General features: G+C 38.6%; 1 protein-coding gene and 1 pseudogene across 3 annotated transcripts; both read right to left on the bottom strand.

Moving 5' to 3' along the window:
* Positions 1-9,175, bottom strand: part of LOC122341436 — an 82,641-nt pseudogene extending 73,466 nt beyond the window's left edge.
* Positions 9,176-9,921: 746 nt separating this feature from the next.
* Positions 9,922-15,823, bottom strand: LOC122341448 (prostaglandin E2 receptor EP1 subtype-like). 3 transcript variants are annotated; one of them, XM_043234835.1, is made up of 3 exons: positions 15,608-15,823; positions 13,083-13,966; positions 9,922-11,778 (listed from the first exon to the last, which is right to left on the bottom strand). In XM_043234835.1, the coding sequence occupies exons 2-3, from the start codon at positions 13,920-13,922 to the stop codon at positions 11,506-11,508; spliced, it is 1,113 nt and encodes a 370-aa protein (XP_043090770.1). In that variant the 5' UTR covers positions 13,923-13,966; positions 15,608-15,823; the 3' UTR covers positions 9,922-11,505. The 3 variants fall into 3 exon arrangements, with proteins under 3 accessions (XP_043090770.1, XP_043090771.1, XP_043090769.1); XM_043234836.1 differs by lacking the exon at positions 15,608-15,823 and adding an exon at positions 14,737-15,016 and having other exon boundaries at positions 13,083-14,039; XM_043234834.1 differs by lacking the exon at positions 15,608-15,823 and adding an exon at positions 14,737-15,015.
* Between the last annotated feature and the right edge of the window lie 1,509 nt (positions 15,824-17,332).

Consider the following 17,332-nt stretch of genomic DNA (forward strand, 5'->3'; position numbering starts at 1 on the left):
CCTGTGTAGTCAGCCGTCTCACTCCTTGGTTTTTCTGGGCATTTTTGAAGGCGGGTCCATGCCGAGTACTGTGCAGCTGTCAAGCCTTCAAAGCAAGAGCGATGCTGTCAACAAAAGTCACCCCCATAAATGGAACTAAAAGCGATCAAATGCAAAACTGCCAACAAAAACCGTAAACTGTGGACCAACCTGAGCACTCTGGGTGATGTCACTCCATGCTAGCGATCCATAGCAGACTGATGGCATCCTGTGGCTCCTTTTCACAAGGAGTCACAAATACCTGAGCCATCTAAGCCAGGCAAATTCACATTTAAATTGAGAAATTTCAAAAACACCTTTGTAATACTTAATGCAGACAACACAATTTAATATGCAATATTGTGAAAAAGGACACACTGTATTTTTCATACACCGTCAGGCAGTCATGTGAGATCTGTTTTAGATATGAAGCGTGGAGCAGCTTACCAGCCATTAGGATTCCAGACGCGAGACACTCGAGAACCTGACGGAGAGCCTCTCCTGCTCCCATTGGCCGATTCCCAGTGCCAATCGCCTTCTCGCACAGCAGCTCTAAGGGCTTAAAAAAATAAATAAATAAATCATTTGTAAAAAAATAAAATAAAATGACCAATGGTGGAAAGAAAATGCACTTCTTAAAAAATATATATACTTAAACATTTAAGTTATTTGTAATAAAATAAAGTTAAAATCTAAATTCTTTTGAAGACTATGTAGTAGGGCAAAATCAGTACATCTGCAATCGTACACAGATACTAAAGAAAATGTGGGCATATTAATTTTAATGTGCCATTTTATAAAAATCATCACAATCAAAGCACTATAATCGACAAAAATGTGTAAATTGAGTCTACATGCACACACACATACATAAATATACATATATACACACACATGCAAAATTTATTTCTTTGGGGTTTTTTATTGACTGCAGGAGAGGTTTTGACTGAAGGTAACAGCAGAGTGGCCCTAGTTATAACAAGATCGACCTTTAGGGTCTGCTATGCCATAAGGAGAAGGATGGCGACCCTGGGAGGTCACCTATACTGGGAAAGTATCTTTAAAAAGGCAATCCATGATACTTTTTCTACCCCCCTATTCATGTTTGGAAAATACTGCTGTTAAGAACGGTAACCTTGAGGGGCGAGACAAAATATAAAAGGCAGAACTGCCCTGTCGCGTCTTTGTCGCACTGTGTGTTTCTATAACGACTGTCTGACCTTCTTGCAAGAATAAAAATCTTTAAAAGATCATTTATTGAGTTTGTCTCTTACCTTTAAGAGTTTTTTTTTTTGAAATCACACAACGATTTTTTTTTACACACGACCAACTCTTCATTTTTGTCAATAAAATGAACGGTCATTCTTTAATAAATGCAGCACTGTTCAACAGCTTTGCTGCAATTTAAATGTGGGCCACCCCTATATTCACAGCTTGTTCAGCACTTACCCATCCTCGCAGAGGGGCCCAGGTGGCGCAGCGCGCACAGAGGTCCCTCAGGATACGGATGACAATCACACAGGAGCGCAGCCCATTAGCCCTGGCCTAGAGACAAAAGCAGGAGGGATACAATCCAGCGGTTTATCTCATGGAATCATAATGTGGCACAACACCAAAGCAGTCAACAAACAAAGAAAAGGGGTGAGATTTTGCCGATACTGAATAATGTGTCGATAAGCATTAGCAATGTAGAAAGGGGTGGCAAATGGTTAAGAGTTACAAAAAAAGCCATTACTCAGTTGAGAAGCTACATATATGACAGATATTAAAAGAGCAGATTAAAAAGGTCAAGCTCAAGAGATGAGGAACACAACAGGGCTTGTGTTTGTGGCTGGCCTTGTGATTAAACATTACATTTCAGAACTGAGTTGATACAAGAGTGAGAACGTTCTAGAAGATACTAGATAACGAAGTCAAATCTGGGAAACACAGCTGCTTTTTAAAGCACTGCGTCACATCAGTGAAATCACTTAGAAAGCACTACAATGTGGTGGGAAAGATTTTTTGCAGGGACCTCGATTAAATATCTAACACTTATAACAATGTTTTGGGTTCAACGCAAGTTTTAGAGGCAGCGTGTGTGACAATGTTAATGCTATGAAAAGAAAAAGGCTTATAGCTCACCAATGTTGCATTTAAAAAAAATATATATAACAACTTTATATGCAGTTTTTTTTATACATTTCTTTATGACCATATGTAAAAAAAAAAAAAAATTATATATATATATTCATAGGGTTCTTTAAATATAACAGTTCAAATTGAACAGCATTTATTTGAAATTAGATATTTTGTAATTAACATTATAAATGTATTTAGAGTCACTTCTGACCACTTTCTGGAATAAAAGAGAGTATATCAACGTAAATCTATTCTAAATATTTTTCTACATTTAATTGTTATATAATAAAATGTAAATAAAAAAAATTTAAAGCCAAATAACGCTTTCACATCTCATACAAATGCTACAGAGTAAAGCAATATATTTCACAACAAATACAGTATATTACTGCACTTTTGACAAAGTGTGTATTATGATTGTTTTTTTCCCGTCCCATTCTATTATAGCACTACAAAAAGTCAAAATTAATGGTGGCAGTTAGTATTATGCCAAAAAAGCTAATGAGTAAAATTAAATTGCAATGAACCCAGAGCATTCTTATAAAAGGTCAATTCAGATGGTATTGGGGGGAAAAGTTATTCTCCAGCGAAGCAACAAACAGTATGGCAGGCTGGAGAAATATTGCACATCCCATTCGCACTGAAATATTTAAATTTTAAAATCAAAGTGTACAAATGTTAAACCGAACTATAAAAGCAGCAGTTGATACTGGCAATGACGTCTCAAAAAGTAATAAACAGTGTATCGGTGCAATAGCGCACTTAGTTAAACTAGCCAGGCAGAAATCAGACAGCATTGACAAAGATGTCCTTGGCAACGCAATTCAAAACCATCCAGCAAGAATATGACATTCTACCGGAGGCAAATACACTCCCACAAATAAATAAAAAAAATCAAATCTACACAGAAAACCATCCACACAAACTGAAAAAATAATACAGCATGAAATAAGGTTAACACAGAAACAAAATAAAAACAAACTCAACTACTAGAAGACAAATAAAGACAAGATGCAAACCTGGAACCACTTGGCGTGGCGGAGGGACGCCAAGGCAGTCAGGCATTTCTGCCTGTCCAGTACATCCGGGGGATCGTTGACTGATAGCGTTTCTATTGGCAGGTGGAATAAGAAGACAAAGGTACAGTTTGACCAAGGGGTTTTCTGTCTCACGGCCAGGGGAGGAGGCAGATAACCCCTACCAAAGGCAGTGGAGGAGAGGAGGGGGAACCCCCAAACCAGAGCAACCCTTCCTGTGCTAGTACACAACATCAGGACAGAAAGTGACCGGAGCATCCGGCTCTGTCCCAAACCCAGAAAGTGAGGCTACACTGTGACAAAGGAAAACATAAATCTAGTCGTTTCCTATTCATTTCCTATATTAACATACATGTACACTGGACTTCATAAAAAGCATAGTTAAAACTGCTTTGAATCGGTTTCTTGAAAATGTAGACTTAAATTAACCACTAAAATCGCACAAAAAAAAAACTTTTACACAGAAATAAATTTAAAATAGAATAATTTATAATGATAATTTTGAATTAAATTATTATTTTAAACTAAATGTAAGCACAAACACTATAATGCTTAGTTGGATGGTGTTTCAATGCCATACCAGTCATTTATAAGGCTGTGTGACCCTGGACCACAAAATCAGTTATACGGTCAATTTATCAATAAATACGCTTTCCATTAATGTTTGGTTTGTTAAGATTGGACAACATTCGGCCGATATAGCCATTTAAAAAGTGAGGGTGCAAAAACTTTTACTTTACATTTCCTGTCACGGTCTTTACCTATGATGCCTCAAGATGGCACCTAGGTAGGCAGCTCACTATGATTTGGAACAGAGCCCCTTTGTGGCATTAAGGTGTACAGTGAGTGATTGTTCTTCTATGGCTTGTGTATCTGTGACATCTGAGTGCATTTGTGCCTTTGTGTGACATGGGGAACCCTCCCCTCGCCCCCTTTTTTTTTTTTTTTCTGGGTGCACTGCCTTGCCCCTTCGAGACAGAGAGCGTCCAGTTGGTCAAAGGTCCAGCGTCCTAAAATTGACAAACTAGAAGGCTTGACAGAGAGAATCAGATTTTGAACCACAGGCAGCAGTAGTCAGATACACAAGAGGTATGATCAAAACGAGTCCACACTGCAGCAAAACTGATGGCTTGTGATGGTCTAAGGCAGGCGTCACTAACCGAGGAGTCACAGATAGAGGCTAGGCTTTGAGTTCGGCCTCAAGTTGGCTCGATTGACCTTTCACTAAGCCCGCCACACTTTGGTTATCGTTCTATTGATTACACAAATTTTGAAGGAACCACCCAGATGTGTTAAGCGTCATTTTTTAATAATGTGTGCTTAAATGGTGGTAAATTGCACATTTTTGTATCAATTGGATTGAATTGTGAATGCAAAGCATCATCATCTGCCATTTTCTTTAGTAGAAGTTTAAAGTAAAAGCGTGACCATGGAGCACAAAACCAGTTTTCTTGGGTATATTTGTAGCAATATCAAAGAAAAAAAAAAAAAAAAACTGTGCGGGTCATTATTATTGATTTTTTTAAATGGCAAAAATCATTAGTATATTAAGTAAAAATGGTAAAAATTGTACATTTCAAACAGTAAATAAAATAAAACTTTAAAAATTCTAAATCATTTTGATAAGTATTTTTGAGAAGTTCATTTAGACAGAAAATAGATTTTCTGAGCATTTTTAGCACCCACAGATTTCAGATTTTCAAATAGTTGGGCCTAAATATCGACGCTTTTAAGGACAGTAAAGCTTGCTTTTTTATTAATTTATATATATTTTTCCCTCTTTTAGACGATGTATAAATCTCAAATTGAAAAACATTTACACTTTTTTTTTTTTGTGGTCCAGGGTCACAAATAACTAAAACTGCAAAGTTTTTTTAATAAAAAAAACAACTGTAAGATGGCAACATCCCACAACATTGCATAAAATTATTAACGTTATACACTGTAATCTTTAAAATGAAAAAGACTTAGTAGTAACATTTTACCATTTTTCGGGGGTTAAAACCCTCCATAGACAAACGAACAGACATTTATCTAACGTAAAAAAAAAAATGAATGGCAAAAGGCTGCAAAAACAGGATTTAGCCAAAGGTCAATTATTTTACCTCACTTGAAACAATTTCTGTGTTTCCCTATACAGCACTCTAGCCCTGAAAAGCTGTTTACTAAACTAAAATAGGCTGCCCATAATTCTCTAAACTAGAGATCCATTGATTTACTGTGACCATTTATTAGCACTTTTGGACTAATCTATTATTTAAGACGTATCCTAATGTCTAGCATTATCTATAACCCTCCTGCCCTCCGTCCAGCCTCTATGAGAAAGGCTCTGTCAACAAGTCCCGCGAGCAGAACCAGAACTTCGACAATTCTTCTGCTTCTCATTTTTGCTGCAATGCAAACCGTTCCCTTTCTTCTCCATTATACGAACACATGCAAACAACAAGGTTTGTGATTTGGTTTCTTAATTCTCAGTAAGCCTTCAGTAAACTCTCCTTTTAAAAAAACTTCAAAAGGGTACTGGGTCTTATTTAAAGCTTTACCCATCACTTATGTTACTGTATATTGGGCCGTCAACACTAACATCACGCTGCATGGAACTGTGAGACTTCAGGTGGCAGTAAACATAACAATCTGTGTCACATGACTAGTCTGTACACAATATCCCAAGCTCCATTGAAGGCCCAATAAACAATATCCCTGCCTGAGTCCATCCCATCTGCATTTGCTCTCTCTGGGGTTGTGGGGTGGTTAGAGGAACCATAAGGCACGTGATTTCAAACCTACCTCCGGCCTGCTTCTCAAACTCCTCCCTCACGAGGGTGGCGTCAGGTTAATGGTGAGAGGTCAGGGTGGCTCTTTAGAGTTCTTGATGACGATGGTGGCGTCGCGGATGCATGGCTTAACGTCGTATTTTTCTTCCGTGATGAGCTGTTAGAAAGATCATCGAGGTTTATGCATGTTTTTTTTACTTTGCGTCTTTAAAAATGATGCAGGCGTACCTTAAGCTGCACAGCGAGGTTCTCCGAAACTTTCTTTAACAGCGTGATGGTGGGTTTGTCTTTGCACAGCAGCACGAGCTCCAGGTCAAGATCCCCCTTTAGCAGGAGACCTTTAGCGACTAGCCCCACACGCATGACTCCACGCAGGGACCGCGTGGGCTGCTCCAACAACTTTGGTTCACTGGATAAGAGGGACAGTTAGATGAGAGATACCAGCTCACTCCATGCGGTCGATATTAAAAATTACACGGTGAACAGAAGAGAATTAAATATTCTCACGTCTCTTTCTCGCCATCTCCGTCGGACTCCAAGGAATTCACTTTGGCATTTCCTTTCTCCTGCTCGTCCAGCCAATCCGAGACGGCCTTGAGGGCGCGTTCGGTGTGGGACACCATGTTCTGCACCCCCTCCAGCTCCTCCTGGGTGGGATAGATGGCAGAGTGTTTGGCCATCACATGGCGGTCGTCGTTCACAAAGATGCGCATGGAGCGGTGGCGAATAGGAGGGGGCTTCACGGAAACAAAAAAAGAAAAACATTAGCATACGTGACACGTTAAACCAAAAGGTCGTGCACAAACTATCATCCAAAAGGCTGGCTTCAGCAACATTTTTATTTTAAGAATTCAATATCTCTTTTAAACAAGAATGCATTAAACAGCAGTAAAAACATTCATCAAGTCAAAATTGATTTCTATTCCAAATAAACAGTTCTTTTGAACTCAAGTATGTAAAAGGTGTGGAAAAAGGTCTTTAACATTGATATATATATATATATATATATATATATAAAAATTGTATATTTAATCCACTGATTTTACGGCATTTTCATTAACTTCTTTCAAAAACACCTAAAGTCGTACTGATCAAGTTTGCAAACAAGCTGGAAATTATTATTTATCTCAGCATGACCACTGGCATATTAGTGAAATTATTACTATATGATTTAGTACTGTATGATCCATAATTAGCACTAGTCAGCAGATTTAGAGCAATTTCCTTCATTTTTTTCTGGGAATTAATCATATAAATCTTGTATTCTTGTAAAAATGTATTTACCATGATGGCTGCAAAGTGGTTCTTCAGTTTGGCAGTGTTGGTGTATATGTGGCAGAGGAATGCTGCTCCAGTTGGTCTGTAATTAAAAACAATCAGTTTCCTGTATATAATAAATCAGTGAAACCTGTAATGCAGCAAAACTAATTTCTGTGTAGTACAGTGTATAGTTATGGTTTATTGATTAGGAAAAGGCATTCCTTTATTAAAAAACGTCACTGAAGAAAAGAATTTGAAGTAATAATAAAGCAATTAGAGCAATTCTGACTCAGCTTCCACACAAATCCATATTATCCTTCTACACGCAGCCTAGGGAAATGTTCACAGAACACAGGAGCATCACATATCTCCACTGAAACACTGACTAATTACAACCCATAATACCATCTAGGCCTATGAGATGCAGCACAAGCGCAAGAAACCTCTTATGATAACCCTTTTAGATTGAAACCCAATTTTATTTATAGACTGAAATCTTAGGCACATAGCTAAAAATGTGTTTTCCGATCATCGCAAACTGCCAGAAATGTTTGCTGACCTCACAATTCCATCTGAAGCCTGCCACTTCTGCTCCACAGCTGTGAAACATGTCTTTCTACCATTATTATTGCTATAAAGAGCTACAACATGACAACTATAGTGGCCTGAGGCCAACACACAACAGAAACTCAACTAAGACAAGAGGCGGGCCGCTTTTTTTAAATTTTTAAATGTGCCACAAAACCTTAGCGTTAAAAGTCAGCAAGGTATTGTTAAATATGAGCAAGTAAAAAATTTGTTTATATTGTCACATTATATAATGTTCTTTTATGCATTGCACCATATGCCATTTTTTTTATAGTTTACCATTTAATCATTTTATATTATATTTAAATTAACAATATATTAAACTTTTTTTAACCCCAACACATTACATGGGTGACTTCAGAGCGAAGAATGAAAATATAATAATGTTAAACTTAAAAAACAACAACAAATACATGTGCATATATTAAGCGTCTTTAAGCGCTGGTGCAAATACACTTTGGAGAAACAAAAATGTGCAATTATTCAACTTAAAATCTGTTTCACGGTGAAACTTATATCACTCCGTTATGTAATTTGTGCCCATTTAACAAGCAGGACACGCACTTGTTGACGCCGAAACCGCCCCCGTATCTCTGTAAAATGTAAAACAGACCAGCTAAATAAATATAACGACATCTCCTACATAAACCCCCATACACGCAAGTAAACGTGATATGGTACCTCAAGCAACGCAAAGCTGAAAGTAAACACGGGAAACGCAGCGTTCATCGCAGCTGTGCGGCCATTTTAACGCAGTCAAACAATGGGAGTCTGCGCAAACATCTACCTCCATTAATACAGCATTTCGCTCTTAACATCACGCTCGTCGCGATCGTGTTAAGTCTGTGCACGTGTATCCGGCTGGGTGCTCCCAAAAAACGCTTTCTGATCACGATAACGTTACGCATTTGGTTTTGAGACGCGACCAAAGCCACCGAACGAGATAAAATGGTCGCGACCCTGCCCCAAAACAACTAAAAACTGTGTCGAGGTGTTACTTTAACTGGAAAAATACAGAACAAAAACACTTAAATCGTTTGAAGTATAAGAAAAACCTTCAAGCGATGCTCAACTGTCGCTGTTTTTGTGAAACGCATAAAGAGCTAACCATGCTAATCGCTAGCCGTAGCCGTTTGCTATCGAACTGCATACATTTCTGCTGCATGTAAGTATTAAAGCGACACCTTTAGGATAAATGAAAACGTATTTATTCGATATATTGGCAGCTTAAAACGTTCTAAACTACATTTACGCTTTTTGCCCTCTACTCACCAGCGCAGCGACAAGACTTCCACTGTTCTGCCGCTCTGGAGAGAAAATCAGCGTGCGCTAAGCTGGAGCAGTGACACGTGATATCAGTGGTCCAATAGGATCATTCGATGGCTCGTCAGCCGCAGACAAGTGAATGGAGAGGGCGTGGCTTTGTCATTCATACTGGCGACTGCAAAAAACAAACATTTCTCTCGCTTGCTAAAGGAAGGCGCCAGCTGAGAAAATCAGTCAAATTTCGTATGCATTAACACAATGCAAAGTGCAGTTTAAACCGAGACACCGTATTTAAACATGACACATGGATGACTCTTTTAAATATGACTTTTTTTCCTTCAAAATATGTAATAAATAGTGGTAGGACACGGGCTCGGTCGTTTGGGGGCGATGCAACACAAAGAAAAATGTGACCTCCGGTGGAACGGAAATAGACAAATCACAGAAAGAGCAGCGTGATCCTGTGGCTGATAACTAACTTGCATTATTTAAGATGACTTTAGTTTGAAATTGGTGCAATTTATAACTAAAAAGTAAAAAAAAAAAATACAATGCGTAAGATATTTCTTGTTTTGATATTAATAAACAGCCCTCCAAACTCAGGGAAACAAAATGTTTATAGTTTATAGACATTAAACCAGTACCTTTTTTAAAAAAAAAAAAAAAAAAACTATTGTATTTACCCTATTATAAAAACTAAATATTTACCCTATAGGAACTGTATGTACTTTTGGAGGAAGCCTATATGGAGTAAATGTACTTTTAAGAGATCGGCACGTGACAGCTTTGCACCTTTTTCTGAGAGGACCAATTTAAATGCAGCACCCCGAAGTGGACAGAGACAGAAACTGAGATTCTTCCTGAAGTGAACCTTTATTGGTCAAAATAACATTGTATAGCTTCTACATTCCATAGCTTTTCAAGATCACACATAGCAGGGCAAGACACAAACGCACAGGAACAAGAACACTGAAACGGTTATCATGCGCATGTAAAAGTCCTTTAGTCTTTTAGGTTGCAGTGATATTTACAGTATTATTCATTATTTGACTTTTATATACATTATGTAATACTGCATGTCGGCTATACAGAATCCTGTGCAATAGGTCTGAAGCCAATGCTTTATGTTCAAAGACACTATTAATAAAGTCACTGTAAGAATCATTTTATAATGAATCTCCATCTGGTGCATGCTAAACCTGAACAATTGCAAATCCCAGGCCCAAACAACTAAGTCCAGTGACAACTCTTGCTCTTTTATTATAAATATTTATATATATAAAATTGATGGAACGCGTGGAGTACGTCTGCAATCTATTTCACATTGTCGTTTATCAGATTTACTGTGACTGAGCAGCCTTGGTTCCAGAACTATTTTCCAGTTCATTTTCTCCACAGGTATTCTAGAAAATTGTTCAGCAGAGATTTACGATTTCAATCAACAATACAAACCAAGACAAAGCAGTACCTATTTGAAATGGCTATGAAACAAAAATACAAGTACTTCATTGTTTTAGAATGAGTTACCGTGAAGTATTGTGAATGACGCGTGTAAGGAATAATCGCTATTGTAAGTAGGATTATTTCTAAGGCATCTCAACCTATGTTGATGCGTGTGAGGAGAGAGAGCGGGAGTGATCGAGTATGTGCTTTCGGTATATAATAAAACATAATTTTGTGGCAAAACACGGAAATAGGCTGCCGTTTTTATCATATTGATTACTATATTTATTTGTTTGCTAGTGTCATTGTGGGTTTTGGTTATTTTGCTGTTGTAAGCATAGACATACAGTAGTCAGCATTTGAAGCGGATCAAAAAAAGGTCAGTTATCCTAAGACGAGAACGAGTATTGTTTTAGTTTTAGGACAACTAAAACCAAATGAAAGGTTGTGATCCACTCCAAATACTGACTATTGTACATCTATGGTTGTAAGACCTTTGAAATAATAAAAACCATTTGGCGTGGTGATATGGAGCTGTAATGCGGTCAAAGAGCTGCCTGGAACTACGTTCTCTGTGCGATTCCCTAAAAAAAAAACATTGCACGCCTCAGAATCTCCGTCAGCCAATCAGATTCAAGCTTTCAATGCCCCGTAGTATGAATAAATGATAAACAATAGTAATGTATGAAATGATGATAGTGTAATAATGATGGTGAGAAATACAATATACTTCATGTGTAAAGTTAATTCAAAAACGTGCATGTTTTTGTTGCATGGTTAGGAACTGAATCCCCAAAATTTGGCAATTTAAATACCACAAAAATTAAAGATCGTCGGTAAAGTCAATTTCTGTACAAGGAAAATGAATGGGATTTTTACTTCCAGAACCCCACTGTGCTCAGTTATAACTCTTATTGAAGTCTCTGCGGTTTTAGAGCATTTTATCCATTTTCCCGCTCTCTTCCATGCGGTGGAACTCATACTCTGGACTCCCTCCATCAGTTCCGATTAATTGTGCTTTTTATTGAGTTCTGGAAGGAGCTGATCTCCCACCGCCGAAATGTGCTCCCTTTTAGGTCACTGCGGCCCGTGGTTATGCGGTAGATTTTTCTCAGGACGGCCCGGCGTAGAAGGATATAGACCCAAGGGTCCAGAATCTGGTTCAGGGCGGCCAGACGCACTCCAGTAACCATTAAAGTCCTGTAGTTTTTCAGATCATCCTCCATCATCTTCCAGCTGTACGAGCGGATGACTGACATCAGACCGAAGATCTGTGAGGAAAACAGGGAAAAATCAGTAGTAGTCAGAATACTAAAGACTAGTCAGAACCAAGATCAAACCGGAAAATGCGATTGATTAGAAGTTGCTCATGTAAGGATTGTGATCCTCACAAAGCATTCAGTTCTAAATTTTAACCCCTAAAAAGATACGTAAAAATATCTAAATGAAATGCATGGCTTTTTATTGTCAAGAACATCAAAATACAGAAGCCTTGCTTCGAAGAAATTAAAATTCTTTGAATTCTGACATGCAGACTTGGCAAATCTACACACAGTTTGAGACGGTTGACATTTTTGCTGAGGAAATACCTGAAATTCCTTTTTTCTCATTAGAAAAACCAAAGAAGGAAACTGTTATCTTTTTAATCTTATCTCTGTATAGAAGAAACATTTAAGACATTTTGTCCTTCCCATTTACGCTAACCTAAACAAGATGTAAGATAAAAACGGTTGTATTTTATCCTAAAAAGGCATACCAATTAGATCTAATTGTCTATTCATCAAAATTTTAGGCAGTATTTATAAAAAAAAAACAAAAAAAAACAAAACAGTGTACTTTGTCACTTTTTATATTAATGCATCGAATAAAAAAAATAAAAACTATTATAAACAGTATTTTCAACATTTAACAAAATCATACATATCTTAATCCTCATACTGATTTAATATACTTTTACTACAATTATGAGTTCGGTTTCTTCTTGAATCCTATGAATATTTCATGTTTTGATGTAAAGTACTTGGAGCTTATTGAAAAGCTTTTTCAGTCTACAGTCCTTAATCGATAGATAGATAGATAGATAGATAGATAGATAGATAGATAGATAGATAGATAGATAGATAGATAGATAGATAGAACAATAAAACGACAGACAGATACAGACAGACAGACAGATACAGATAGACAGGTTGACAGACAGATACAGACAGATACAGATAGACAGACAGACAGATACAGATAGACAGACAGACAGACAGATACAGATAGACAGACAGACAGATACAGATACAGATAGACAGACAGATACAGATAGACAGACAGATACAGACAGACAGATACAGATACAGACAGACAGACAGACAGATACAGATAGACAGACAGACAGATACAGATAGACAGAGACAGATACAGACAGACAGACAGACAGATACAGACAGACAGAGGTAGACAGACAGACAGACAGAGATACAGATAGACAGATAGATAGACAGGTAGACAGACAGACAGATACAGATAGACAGACAGACAGACAGACAGACAGATAGATAGGTTAAGTTGTAGTGGCCATACTTACCAGCAGAGGGCTCCAGCAGATGCAAGAAGTGACCATAATGCCCACCAGCTGTGCCACCATCTCTATGTCGTGTGATTTAGCCGACCTGCGGTGGCACTTCTTCTTGCGCAGGCGGGCGTTCACCAGCGTCACCCCGCTGATGGTGTTGCAGACCAGCGCCACGGCCAGCGCAGCCAGTCCCAGTCCAGAAAACAGCAGCACAAATATGACGTCCGTGATGCTGGTGTTGTTCAACACGTTTATGAAGCACCAGGTCCCCGGGTGCTGGTAGGTGTACGTGCCCAGGCCAAAGGAGGGCAGCAGCGCTACGGATAAAGCCAGCAGCCATATCATCACCAGCACCATCTTGGTGTGGGCCATGCAAATGACCCGAGAGTGCAGGAGAGGCCTCGTCACGCCCATGCAGCGCTCCGCCGCCATGACGCAGCCCAGGAACAGCGGGCACAGGCCGAAGAACACCATGCTGCCGCCCAGGAAGCGGCAGGTGGCATCGGGTTGGTTGCAAAGTCCGCCGGAGTCAGACACGTAGAGATGCAGAACCAGGGCGCCCGGAATGACGTGACCGGCGAGGTCCGTGACCACCAGAGAGCTGGCGAACAGCAGGAACGTGGCTTTGGAGCGCTTCCTCAGCCGAGCGTAGGCTTTGGCCAGGATGATCAGCGCTACGATGTTGGACACGATGCCCAGGGTCATGGACAGGCCCGCTGCCGTGGGGTCGGTGGTGATGTTCAGGTTTTCCCTGCAGCACACCTGGGCCACGTCGGGCACATGCTGGGTCTGATTCTCGAAGCCTTCGTTCACATCCAGGGCTGAACTGTTGTAGTGTTGGACGGCTAACATCTCCGGGCTATGGGTTGAGCACCGTTGAGCTTAGAGATACATGTCTACGGAGAAAAGAGCATAGAAGCGCTCATTTAAGAAGCGGGCGAGTTTAGGAACACCTCTTTAGCGAACAACCTGTAAATAAATGGGTAAAAATAGCACTGTTTTTTGGGACCGTTTAATCAGTTAACAAGCGAGTGATTACATCCCTTCCTGTTTGTGTACAAACGTTCAGTGAGGGCAATTATGTCCAGAGGTCTGAAATGATGCACCCACACACCTTTTAGAAAACTTTAGTGAATAGGAACACTGTGTTTGCACAATTTCCTTTCCGTAGGGTACATGAGAAATTTCAACACTTCTGACCATTCACCTCTGTAAGAAGAACTAAACAACTGTTTGAAAATACCAAGATAGCAAGATTTAGCAATTTATTTAGCAAAAGCAAGACTCTTCTTCTTCACGTTTTTATTGTTTTAAAGTGTTAGCTGTATTTTTTTTTGTCATTTTGTGACCTAATCAAAATAACCCAACTGCATTTTGACACATGAACTGAAATGCGTTATGAAAAAAACTGTTTTTCGAACACTGTTAAAAGTGGAGTAATTGTTTTTCAAATATAATGTACTTTGTTAATTTGTCTCTATTCGCCAATAATTATCATAGCAATCTGAATAACTACTTTATTTATTACTTTTTTCTGCTACTTTATTATTTTATTTGCTCTGTCACACATATTCTGGAGTATCTAATCGCATCTTTGTCTATTTTAATGCAAAAATGAGAACATATTTGCCATGCAAAGTTTTATCATCCATGCTGATCGCCTCACCTTAAAATCTGCATTTTATATCTTTTTCCCAATAAAAAAAAAGAAGAAAGAAGAAGCAGTCCGTGAAACAGGCGATATCAGACTCCCATCGTCCGAGTCTTTTTACTTTTCCCCAATAAAAAAAAAAAATATTCCAGGAGGACTACAAGTGTCTTTGCAGCCTAAACAACGATGTTCACTAGCGTCAGTGGTGCTGTGGTCTTCAAAGTCCGAGAAAGCATAATGTAAAGGTGTATAAAGTCGAGAGCGCGCGGCGGACTGTGGAGTGACCCGCGCGCGCTCCTGTATTTATAGCTCTCTGTGCGCGAGACCCGCAGCCGCTGCTTCTGCGTTGTAAATATGACGCGTCACTGCCACCAGAGCAAAGTGAGCGCGCGTCTGCATGCTCCTAGTGTCTGGGGCGTCATAGACGCGTCTAATATTTTAAGCATGAGCGCGTAGAGTAGCCTGTGTGATTACGCATAGATGATTCCCAGTTATTTTTAAGTAGGCAGCGCATCACTTCCACGTTGTAGAGGTTATGGACATCATGGATATCAACATATAGACGTTATATATTGGAGTAAGATGCAGCAGCAGCAGCAGCAGCACAAGGTCTCTAGACACATTAAGCTCGGAGAGTGAATGGACAGGGCGCCACGGACCTGTCAGCTGAAAATATACAGCGTCAAATGTGAAATCAATAAGCAGCATTTCAATTACTCAAATAATATACAGCTCAGACTTTCAGTTTAACATCATAGGATTTCTAGCCTCATTCAAGGTGTCATATAGCCATTTTTAACTGTCTTTGGTTTGATAGATGGGACCGGATTTATAGAATGTTTTATAATGGGACAGCACACAAAAAATGACCCTGTGATTTACTCACCCTCGGTTCGTTCAGTGTCACGTTCGGGCCGTGGAAATGTCACAACAATAACAGACCGCTGCGTTTTAAAGATTCCACGCCACCAATATTCCACATAGTTTTCAAAAGTTTAGTTTCCAGATGGAACGTTAAAGAACGCGACGCAAACTTCTCCCGCGAATCCCGAGCGATTCAAACAATCCGAAGACGACTCCTGAAGTGTTTCCGCTTTTGTTTGCCGTGTGCACGTGTGAATGAAGTCCGAGGCTGAAACTAATGAATGTCTGGTTTAATGGGGATTACAAAAATAAGTAGTGGGTGTTTTTTTTTTTATCATTGTAGTGTCGTTACGTTCACAAACTTTTAATTTTGGGTAATAGGTGCCTTTTATCAATTATATTTATTTTTGTAGACTGAAAATTTTAGAAAAGAATCTTCTTAAATATCATAAAGTTATCCTGAGAAAAAAAAGTGGAGAAAATTTTACTTAGAAACTGCTATTAAAGTTAAAATTAAGTTAAAGTTACACCAATCATTTTTTAGAAATGGCAACACATTGATTTAAACACCTTTTTAAGTAGAAAGATTACAATAGTGTATATATATATATATATATATATATATATATATATATATATATATATATATATATATATATATATATATATATATATATATATATATTTTTTTTACAGTGTATAACTTCCTAATCTTAAAACCCAAAGGTAAGACATTCGAGTTGTTTTAGATTAACTGTATCAGATTGTCTTAGCAAGAACTGTTCATGTTACATATATGAGAACTTCTAAAGAACTTTTCAAAAACTGAAATCAGAACATTCTTACGGTGTCCTGAATTCTATCTTTTGACATTTCCTAACTTCTGTGACTGTCCTAAGAAGGTTTTCATGAACCCGGCCCCACTGGTTCCAAGGACATGGGGAGGGTAGAGAAAGAAAGAGCATGTCTGAGGTACTTTTTTAGCATTTCTTTTGTGACTATAAAAGAACAATTCCCAACAGACTTAAAAAAATACCAGGGGATGTGGGCTATACAAAAAATCAGTAATTAGTGTAGAATAAAACTGGATGACAGCAATCAAGTGAACCTAACAAAAGACCTTTTCACGTTACTCTTCCTGGTACTGACCTTTTTTTTTACAAACTAGCCTAATTTGGCACTATATGGAAAGGCACAACAAATAGCGGCCCATTACGAATGAAAGGGTTGGTCGGTCTTGCGTCATCTTCTTTAAACACTAAGAAAGAAATAATCACATGATGCTAATGTTTGACACCTCTCTCTCTCTCTCTCTTTCTCTCTCTCAACACATGATTGCAACAGCATGTGGTTCGTGTGTGTTTTTCCCAGTCGTCAGGTAACAAACACAGTGATAACTAGCATTCATTACAGCACATATCTGCCTCATCTGTGATTGCAATTGAAAGTAAATATAAGAAAATACACGAAAATAATATCACATGATGCAAATTACTGGTAGGCATGATTGGCCAACAGTGTATTTGCTTAAAAGTAAGAGATAAAATACATAAATACAATTTGTCAATTAGACTTTAAAATGAAAATAAAGAAAAGTAACATTACATTGCTGTCCCGCTCATTTCTGCGCCCCTGTAGGCAACGGATATTTGCACTGAGCATATAGCGGCGGAGGCTATTTACACTAAGAGCAAATAACAATGAGACGCTGTTTGCACTAAGTGAAAATGGCGTATTTTCTTAGCAA

The sequence above is a fragment of the Puntigrus tetrazona genome, chromosome 3, assembly GCF_018831695.1.
Source record: "Puntigrus tetrazona isolate hp1 chromosome 3, ASM1883169v1, whole genome shotgun sequence".
NCBI classification, from domain to species: domain Eukaryota; kingdom Metazoa; phylum Chordata; class Actinopteri; order Cypriniformes; family Cyprinidae; genus Puntigrus; species Puntigrus tetrazona.